Here is a 10,763-nt window from a genome sequence, read left to right as displayed (position 1 = left end):
ATTTCGCGAAAATTGTAACAAACAGTAAGTCTTTAAATTGGCACAACTGATTTTAATTTTCCAAAGCAATAGTTTCCAATGACACTTAACAAAACCATATAACAAAACGACATTTAAAACAGTTTGACTGGTTCCTTTGCAACAAAGTATAGCAAGTTTGACGACTGTTGTTTTTTTTATTTGAAAATCGCGAAAATTAAGGGTATCTAACGAGACAAGCTAATAACACTCCTCCGTGACTGATTTAACAGGCACGCATATTTGCGGTCATCAAGTGAGGTTAACCCTAAAGGCCGGTTCTCATATGATCGCCCCGATCGTCTCTGTCGCTTCTGTCGTTTGCAAAGTCTGAGGTGATTGGAGCAAGGAAACTTTTTGAAGCGACAGAGACGATCGGGACGATCATATGAGAACCAGGCTTAAAGAACTCCACATAATATGTCAGGCAGGAAGCATCCCTCCGTGTTCAATGTTTGGGGTGCAGTCACCTATGTATCACTCTAGAATATGTGGCAAGCGAATAACACGCCTGCATGGCCAATAGCATTTCATAAGTGTGGTCATTGGCAGGACCGTCCCCTGGACTTCCCTGGCCTTCGTAGAGGCACTTAGGGAGGATGGAAAAGAAGCTTCGAGTTGCCCCTTTTCTCACCCGCTCCCCGTCCTTTCCCTTCCCCGCCCGTCCCAAGGGCCTCCAGCCATGGAAAGGATGCCTCAATATGGGAAATTGTTAGGGGAGGCCCCCCCCCCCCAACTCCTCCCCTCACGCGGGCGCTTCCCCTCTCCCTTTGTTTGGGGTGTCACGTAACGCTTCCTCCCCCTGACTTGACGCCACAAAATTACGCTGCAAAGGAACTAAAGGAGAATACATTTATATAGAATTATTCTCCCTCCCTGCGCTTCCTTACTCGTCCGAACCGTCTCCCAACCTTGTTCCCAGGCTCTCTCTTCTTCCTGCTTAAGGAGGCATTATTAAGGCTCCCTTCTCCCTTTAACAACAATTTACTTTATATCTTCATCTTGAAGGCATTTCATGTACGAGAAGACCATTTTTACCGAAAAGTATTAAAATCCCCGTGACAGTGTCCATTTCAAGGTGGAGGAGTAGTGTTTTAACAGCGATGGCGAAGCGTGAATCACGCACGCTTCCGTCACGCGTTACGCGCGCTTCTTCTGGTTTGCGCGTGACCTCATTCTCAGCATGGATGGAAATAAAAGATCTTTGTTTACATCCTGAGGGTAAAAAAAATCCTTTCCTTTTAGAACTCAAGTCACTGCGCGCTGTAATATCTCTTTAATTAAACAAGTCCCATCATGGAATGACACTGTGAAGATTTATCTTGGTCTTTCTTCTTCAAGCCAGCAGTAAGTACGCTTTGTACACTACTTTAAATTTCCATCAGTAGTTTTTTTTTTATTTCTCGACTAATACGTTTACAAAAACAACATCGTTTCACAGGTCTATTTCCCCTCGAGAGATTCTAATCAGGTCCAAGCCAAATGAGAGCACGCATTTCTTGGAAAGGAAGGTTTAATACTACTTTACGATGAGAATACTACTAAAGAACTTAACAAACACAGTCGATCATCAAGTCACATCTGATGTGGGCGACTCATTGATTCTCCTCACAGCCTCAACTAGTATCTTTGTCATGTCTTGCATTGCACTCTTCATATACTATCATTTACAAGTGTGCCGTTACATCACGGAGACGCGCATTGGAACCCGACACAATAATTACTTTCCCAATTACTACACAAAGCGTTCATAGAGGAGAATCGAGCGTCGGTTGCATTAATTTAATCTTGGGTATTCGTTGCAAATATTTTAAAAACTGGGTTAGTCGTGACAGATCTTTAATAGCAGCATGGCCTTTGATTTTCCGGAAAGTCGGGGTGGGGTGGGGTGTACTTCCACGCACGGTTCGCTTGACGTTGTGGGACTAACCTAACCATCAACCCCCGCGCTGCCTGTTTTCCCGCCTAGAACCATCCGGCCGATCGGCGCCTGGGGACGAGGCAGCTCTTGATGGAAACCAGTCTGGGTGAAATAAAGATAAAAATTTTTATTCTAAAATACAGTCAACTCTGTCTTAAACGGAAACCTTCGGGACCGGCTCCAACTGACCGTCTTAGAGAGGTGTCCGTTTTATAGGGAGTTTTATAGTTGCAGTAAAATGACTGAAAAAGCCAGAGACGGGACCAGCACCAGGTGTGTGTGTGGGGGGACAGGTGTCCGTCAAGACAAGTAAGAACTAAGGACAATAAAGACATTTCTATTAAATGTTTTCATCAATATGACGGCGTTTCTTTATGTATTTCTTCGCGCGTCCAGAACACCCTAAGGCCCAGTAAGGCTAACATCCGCAATTTACACCCCTACTCCTCGCTTCATAGCAAAGCCATAAGGATAATCTGTAAAAGAGTGGAACACTCCATGCGAGACAGAACACCATTACTTATACAGAAGAAGAATTCCTTGTTTACATGAAATCTCAGGTTTAATTTCGCAATTGGAATGCTGCGCGCAGTCCATGAAACGAGGACGGATCCAGGATTTTTTTAGCAGGGTGTGCACCACTTAGGAATGGCGCAACTGATCTTTTTTTGCAGAATACCAGTTGTATTAGAAAGCCGCAGGTCATTCCAGGGGGGGGTGCGCACCCCCTACACCCTCCCCCTAGATCCGCCCCTGAAACTGTTGCACGGAACGGCTTTGTGCGTGTTGTAGAAGTTCTACTTTAAATTCTGCAACTGATGCAGTTACTAGCTAAATTTTTGGTGTTCCTGTTTAATCAGTCATTCTAAGCCTTTTTGTCACTTGTCATAATTTGGCTAGAAACGTTATTGTTTGATGCAATTTTATTTGCGCAACAGTTTCAATGTCCTCAGTTTATTGTGCGCAATGGTGTGACACAGCATCGGTTGTATCCTGCATTTTGGCTTTCCGACCATAAACCCAAACGAGACAGTGACAAGCAAGACTATCTATTTTATATTGCGCGCCGCCCTGAAACTCTTGTGCAGAACTTTGCACGTCTTGCTTTCTACTTCAAATTCTGCAACTTACGCGCAGCAGTTGTGACACGTCCTCAGAAGCACTGAGCGTGACACAGAATCATACTGTGCGTGACACAAAATTATACTGTGCGTGACACAGAATTATACTGTGCGTGACACAGAATCATACTGTGCGTGACACAGAATCATACTGTGCGGGACACAGCATCTGCCTGGCCACACCTTGCGATTGCGTCGCTTGCCTCTCGCGACTTCGTCGCTCAAAAGAGTCGACTTGTGGCAAGTCTAGGCCAAATCCTGCATTTTGGCTCTTCGACATTAAACCCAAATATGGCTATCTGTTGCTTTTCCCGACTTTTCTCCGCCCTGAGTTCTTCTTGGATACTTGATCAAACTACCGTTCCCCATTTAGGCAACGTAAAAATTAAAAAAGTTGCGCGCAATTTACAGTGCGTGTCTAACTGTCGCGCGCAATGTTCTATTCGCTTCTTCACGCTCCCGTGACCTTGAATGATCGCGATACGGGTAATTGCTTCCCAACCCCACTCCTACACGGGGAAAATTTCGCAATAAAATGGGTTTTCCCAAAGGAGCATTAATTATCATTCCGTGCGTATTTTTCTCAAGTATCTTTTCAATCAACTAACATGTTTTAAATTTTTGGGTTATGAATCCAAGCATCAATGCATGCTATATTTTAATCTAACGCCACAAAACAAGTTTTTCCGCGAAAGACGAAACTTTTGAGGTGTCTTTTTGCTGTCAAAGAAGGCTTCCTGACAGATTTCACAACAACATTTTACAAAATGTTGCCGTTTGCTTGAACAGAAATCTAAATGTTTTTAGTGACTCGTGCTGACCTTGAATGACAATTATGAAAATGCTTTGATGGTATTTTTAGCAAGATCGTGTTCAATAATAATTTTAGTTCTAAGCAGTGTAACAAAATAACTTCGCATCATGCAAAAGTTAACCGAATGTCTGTCAACAGTTTAACTCGATTAATTCAAATTGCAAATTTTCTAAAAACTTAAAATTTCTGTTTTGAAAAATATTAAAACAATGCAAATTCGTTTCGTTCATCCTACATCAGGTTCTGTTCTTGTAACAGGATTTTCTACCTTAAAATCAAGTCTGAAATTTCTGCTATATATCACAGAATGTTTGTTCCTTCATTTTGGTGAACAATTTAAACATACAGTGTACGTTAAAAACCGCAATCACCTCTCAAAATGTTATGAATTGCCCTCATAGTTCACGCTATTGCAAATTTGAGTGGCAAGTTTCAAACTGCAAATTAGTTAGCACGTCCAATTGACTTGAAGTGAGACAGATGCTTTAAAATTATCTCATTTGGGTTATTCCATTATAAGATTTCTACTAGAAGAAAATAGCTCATTAACAAAAAGGATTTACAACGATTTGAACATTGCAGTAAAGATAATAAGAATCAAACTACAAAGCTGGATTAGTAAGCGCATTGCCCAGTAATCCCTAAAAATCCAGTTTAAGAGTAAACGACCCCAAACAACTCTCCATTTAAAGTCGTTTTGCAATCGAAATAACAATAAACACTTTAAATCAAGCCTTGATTTTTTTTACAGTGCTAATAAATATTCCTTCTAAATTAAGCCAAGCATATAAATACCAATTCACTTATGAGGAGTTATTAGATGTTTCAAATTTTTCATGTGCCATGAGATAAATCTCAGTATTTTCTGATAACCATCATGGCCAACAGATCATTAAAACGTGTATCTGTGTTCTAAAACCGACATTCTTTAGCTAATCTATGTTACAGATCCCAGCAAATAGGAACCACATCTTTTCTAAATCCCTAATCCCATAGAACAAAACAACACATTGTCAATACTTCACAATTTTAATATATAAAAAGGTTTTTGTTTGGCAGTAATTATTTATTACAAAGTCTGACAAATGTAAATTATTTACAAATTTAATTAAAGTGAATGGGAGGCTTCTTAAAACTTCCTTTGTAAGATCTTAAAAACTGATTACATTTAAGAAGAGAAGCAATACAGCTCTATATCTTATCAGAAGCCCATCATCTTATCTATTCTTAAAATGTTTCCTGTTGTGACCTAGTTATTGTAACTTTTGAATCATAAAAATAACTTAGATCTGCAAAACAGACTTAGCACTTTGAATTATAAAAGGTTAGTATGATATACTATTTATAAAAGCAATCAAATCTTTGCAATATATTGTGGCAGAGTTTTCAAATCGTTAATTTTTTAAGTCTTTTTCTCAAAGTCTTGAAGAAAACTACATGTAAGAAAACACTTCAGGATGCTAAAATCAGACTATCGCAATACTGAAATATCTTTTTGATAAGATCAGTGAAAAGTAAGATTGTCTCGCTTCCTGCTGTGTAGCAGCTTGACCCAAGGTAAAAATCAATTCATTTCAAACATAGCAATAATTTTGAGCATTCTAGTCTACTTGTAGAAAAATAATTTCATTTGGATGAAAGACCCTTTCCTTGTAAACAACATTAGTTTCGGATCGGAAGTGATAACTTTACACTGAACGACTATGCCTTTCAAATTTGTTTGTAAAAAATACAAAAATATGTCATCTTTTAATAATTAAAAACACTGCAAAACCTACTCTCGCTCACAATCTTATTGCACAAAATAAATTACACTTAATTTCGCTGTAAATATTCAAGTGAACTGAAGCAGCAACAGTTCTCTAGCGCCAAAAGCTCTGACCCTCAACATCATAAATAATATTGCTGTTCGAGTCCGTAAAAACAATACAATAATATTAATGTATCGAAGAAGCTTATCTATACATTGATAAACACTTTACTCCTAGAAGACTTACTATGAATATTCTACATCGGCAAATGATATTGACATCAACTTAATGCGAGGTCCTTAATGGTTATAGACTACATATCAAGTGATCATTAAGTTTCTGCGAATGGGTCTGTTTGGTGACCATAATATTGAACTTTTGTCGCTGGTTACTATTTTTGGTATTTTGTTGTGGACCATCACTCCCGTCACTAGGATAATGGTTCTGTCTCAAAAATACTGTTGCCGACATCAGTCATATCCATATAGAGCCTCGCTTGGATGTCCGCATGCAATAACATACCCCATAGTAAAAATTATTTAACCCTTACATTATTTTTCCTATATGATAGGTACAGAGTGACCAGGAATAGTCAAAGATATAAGTGTCAAGTAATAATAATTAAATTTAACACCCAAGCATTGCAATGACTGAAACTCTTTATGGTACTTTCTTGCTTCATTTTGGAACTGGTTTTCAACAAATTGCGCACTTTGACGGTCAGTAAAATTGCGATAAAAAGTGCATCACCAATGTCACTTACATGCATGGCTTGAGAAAAGAGATGCCTCTTGTTGCATGCTCATCTTTCACAATTCAAGTTGTAAAATCGCACATTGATGAAATAGTACTGCATAAATCTGCAAATTGTTTTTGACTGGGGATACTTGGTGATGATTTTCTGCACACAAGTAACAACCAGTCAAAGACACTATCTGCTAAGTCATCATATAATGATTTGGGTCATATCTATTGTAGGCAGCGAAATGAGCACACAACAAGAAACTGATCTTATGGCCTACAGCTACCAGGATTGTCATTGCATCAGCAGCAATAATTCTCATGAATTTTTACATTCCATCATCAAAACCCACAGAGAGTGTCATGTAATTGATTTGACGTGTAAAAATTTTCCCAGAATATTTCAAATTACATCTTGCATCATTATATAAAACTTAACACCCCAAATATAATTTCATGCAACTATACAAGACTTTGGGATATGGATAAAATAGAAAACAAATCAAGCATTTTGTAGTGGAATTTGACAATGAAAAGCTTAGTACTATAAGAGCTAATATATGAACTTCATGAATATTATGTATTGCTTGAATATAAAAGTACATCTTGGAAATAAAAATGTAATGATTTAGCAAACCTGTACTAAAATTCAGTCATGGCTACATGTGGTGCCTTCATTCTCGAGGCTTCAATTTGAGTGACCTGTCATACAAGTCCTCCTCTGACAGGAAATTGTCCATTCCAGCAAAAAGCTGCGCAATCTGATCATTCCACTCAAAGTCATAAGAAGTGAGTTTGAATCGACGCACATTGTCCACAATGTTAAAGAGCTGCCACCTCTTGACAAAATTCACTTTGCCATCAGGCAGCTCATCAGCGTTGCCATGGTAAACGAATGTGACATCTTGCAGAATGAGTCCAAGATAGGGGATGCATGGAGGCTCCGCAGCTGCCAAGGCGTCACGGTAAGCCTTGAATGACGAGGAGCTGTCGAGCAATGATGTGTACTCGGACAAGCTTTCTGGCAGATGCTTTGGCCAGTTGAGTCTCCGCACTGCAGAGCAGTCCAGTGCAGACAGGATTCCAAAGAAGGAATTAAAGTCATTGAACCGCCGCAAGTGCTTCATGATCTTCAGGAACTTCACGTACACTTGTTCACGATCTTTCTGCTTCTCAAAGGAGAGAACATGCGTGCGACACCAGTACGAAACCTTGTTGAAATGTTCCGTGAAAATGCACAAGTTTGGTGACAACTCTTCCTTCTGCTCCTTGCCCCACGAAAGGATCTCTGGAATCTCAATGTTGTGGAAATTCTTGGCGTCAATCAAAGTCAGCTGCTTTGCTAACTCCTCTGCATGAAAATCAAGGACAGTGTACTTAAGCGAAGGATCAAAAGTAATCGTGGGGTAAACAGCCCCTGATGAAGTACGTGACCGGTAGTAATGCTCACATTTAGGCAGCATCTTGTCACGAAGAATCTTTCCAAGAACGATATCCCCATTGACTAGAAGGCGATAGACTTCCTTCATTAGCTGCTCCAGGATGCTCCTCTCGACCTTGCCAGTGAGCTCATCAACAACACGCAAAAGCAAAAAGAAAGCATTTTGGCTGGCTTTCTTGCAACCTTTCTCACGAAACCTTCTCTCACGGTACAGAAGCTTGGTAATCAAGTCTTTAGAGGAGATGAACGTTCTGTACGTAGTAAGAAAAGCTTCGTAATAAACCAAGTCTTTCTTCGTAGAACCACTAGCATGTACTATCAGGGCGTCAATAGCACCACCGACCAGTGTATGACCATCTTCATCGTCGCGATAAACAAGAAACCTAGAAACGTCCAAACAGTCAAGGGCAGGAGTGTTGACGTCTTCCTCCTCCGTCCCGCTCAAACTGCTTGAGCTGCTACTGGCGTTACTTTTCTTCCGCCCTCGCTCCTCTTCCAGTGGAAGCAGCTTCTTTCTTTGAATTTCTGCCCGCACATTCTTGTTCCAGTCAAGGTTGCTATTTGATTGGTTTGAATGTGTGATTCTCCCTGTATGTCCTTGAAGGGTCGGAAGCGAATGAGAACGTTCAGAGTCAGTTACATTTCGGAAAGCGAACATTTCCTTCTTTAGAATTGGTGCAGAAGTGGGAGAATTGTTCGTTGCGATGCTCCTTCGAAAATTTTCTTGGTAACCATCATAGGCTGACGATGGTCGACGTAAGATGCCATCAGCAGGCTGAGTGTAATTTCCAACAAGTTCAATGTACACTTGGAATGACTTTGTCTTCTTATGTGGTGCCGATTGTTCATGATTCTCTATGTATCCTAAAAAGGATGCTTGGATAATGGGACTATCTGGTTCTTCATATGACGGCATCTGATCACCCTCGTCGGCAGAGAAGAATGAACTTTCCTCTACAGAACTTGCCGCAGAAAGGTAAGCATGACCAGTAAATTCTTCCTGCGAACTGACAGGTGACTGCGGCAGGGAGCGATAGCTGGAAGTGTCACTCGCCTGGCTAAGTGACCAATCAGAGTTCTTCATAGTAGCATTACTATGGTTGTAACTTGACGTGGTCCTGTACGAATGTTGTCCTCTCCTGGGCGGTTCTGGTGGACTCAGATAGCCATTATGATGAGCCGTATCAGGTTGATCAAGGATGTAGTTGTAAGAACCACGACCTGAATCACGGGAGGTCGAGGGGGAAACCCTTGATGAGTTGGAATCATGAACCGCACCATCAATCAGACTTCCTTCGCTTATTCCAGAATCTCTTCGATTTGATGAATGTCCAAAATCAGAATTCTCCTCTCCGACTTGAATACTCTCGCTACTGCCCTCGAACATGAAAATAGAATTTCTGATTTCGTCGTTGACTTGACGTTTCCTAAGCCGCGGTATTGCCAAATCGACTAATTCCTGCACGCTTGCTTCGAGTTCTTTGACAAATTGCACGCCTTCTTCTAAATTGCCTTTTACGTTGCCTCGAACCAAAAGCTGATCGGTCCAGCGAACGAGTTCTGCAACTCGCTTGTGAATGGTAATTCTGTGTGGCATTAGGTCTCGGTTGCTGCTATGAAGCCGGAGACAAGTATCAAGCATATTATCGATATTGATGACCGATTCCAACACAATCGAAGTGTTATCGGGGATTTTAGCCATTACAATGTCCATGTTGTTTTTGAATTTGTCCACAACGAGAATAAAATACTGTACAGCGCTATGAAGCTCTTTGTGGTATTGTTGAAGCGCGTCCAAATCGCGTGTTTGGTTTGTCGATTTCACGACCGGCTTCACCGCATTCTGTTGATCGTCCGCCATTCCGTTTGCGACACGCTCCTGTTCTTCAGTGCTTCGTTTTCGTCCCTGGTTAAACGAAGGTCTTCGCAAAATTTTAAGGAATTTCGGCTTTCGATTTACGGCCTGGGATGGCGACGAATCGTCGACGTTATTTGATTTAGTCTCCCTTAAACTCATGATTCGCTTAATCGGGGATGCCATGGTATGTCCTATGTGCTGCATTGATCAATTGAGCACTCGGCGATTTACATGTAAAAAGTCAACTTCACATTCAATTGGACTGATTGGATAACAGCTAACAAATTCTGGTCGCAATTTCGTCCACAGTCCAGTTTCACAACAGCTCAACAAAGAATCTTGAATTCACACCGCGTTGACACCTTCAAGCTGTACACATCTGTAACAAGTTTCGACCCCAATCCGATGGTACGGTAATTAAGAAATCGCTCCCCGCTAGAATAGTTACGGCTAGACACCAATTCCGCAAAGGTATTCCACTGTTCAGATCCCACAGAAAGAGTTTTACAAACGCAGCCCCGTAAACAAAGACTGTAGCTTCGTGATTTCAATCGTTCAAAGAATTCGTCGTCCGCTTAATTGGTGTTAGATTTCAGGGTCGAATTTCGCAAAATACTTGGATATTTGATTTCTAATGATCAGTGTCACGTCGTTGTGTCATTCATGCACAAATGAGCTTCCAGTCATTAATTAGTTGATAAGAATCTTCGCCGTGTGGTCGATTTTTAAACGGCATCTGTCCACTTCAGAACGTAACCAGTGCTCGTTCACGCTCCCTCGCGAATTGTTTGTAAATACTGGCTTTCGGAAGACGATGGAAAAGTTTCTGCTTCCCGTAAAACAACACCTTTTTCGATCGCAGGAAGCGTGCAGCACATGCACCGCTGACCTTTGAAATTAGTCCATTTCACGGCGTGTGATTGGTCAATTTTGACAGCATCACTCGAGGATCTGTCCTAATGAGCACATATCACACATTTTAATAGTGTACGCGAAAATCTAATTATTTTTCTATGTATGGTATAGTGTTCAAAGTCTCAAGTTTGTCCCTCTTAGACAGTCCAGAATTTTTGTTCGTCCAGACGAGCGGATAGAGTT

The 10,763-nt window shown here is 40.8% G+C and overlaps 1 protein-coding gene across 1 annotated transcript; it reads right to left on the bottom strand.

The window, feature by feature from the left end:
• Positions 1–4,884: 4,884 nt before the first annotated feature.
• On the bottom strand, positions 4,885–10,536 carry LOC144629280 (uncharacterized). The gene has a single exon (XM_078487494.1). The coding sequence runs from the start codon at positions 9,867–9,869 to the stop codon at positions 7,041–7,043; it is 2,829 nt and encodes a 942-aa protein (XP_078343620.1). The 5' UTR covers positions 9,870–10,536; the 3' UTR covers positions 4,885–7,040.
• Positions 10,537–10,763: the final 227 nt, after the last annotated feature.

This window comes from Oculina patagonica, chromosome 10 (assembly GCF_052425735.1).
Source record: "Oculina patagonica isolate OP01 chromosome 10, crgOcupat, whole genome shotgun sequence".
In the NCBI taxonomy this organism is placed as follows: Eukaryota; Metazoa; Cnidaria; class Anthozoa; order Scleractinia; family Oculinidae; genus Oculina; species Oculina patagonica.
Note: the sequence above shows the minus strand (reverse complement) of the source record. Positions and strands in the feature narration are given on the sequence as shown.

Coding starts and splice junctions, on each gene's coding strand:
- LOC144629280 (XM_078487494.1), bottom strand. CDS start 9,869: ATGCAGCACATAGGACATACCATGGCATCCCCGATTAAGCGAATCATG.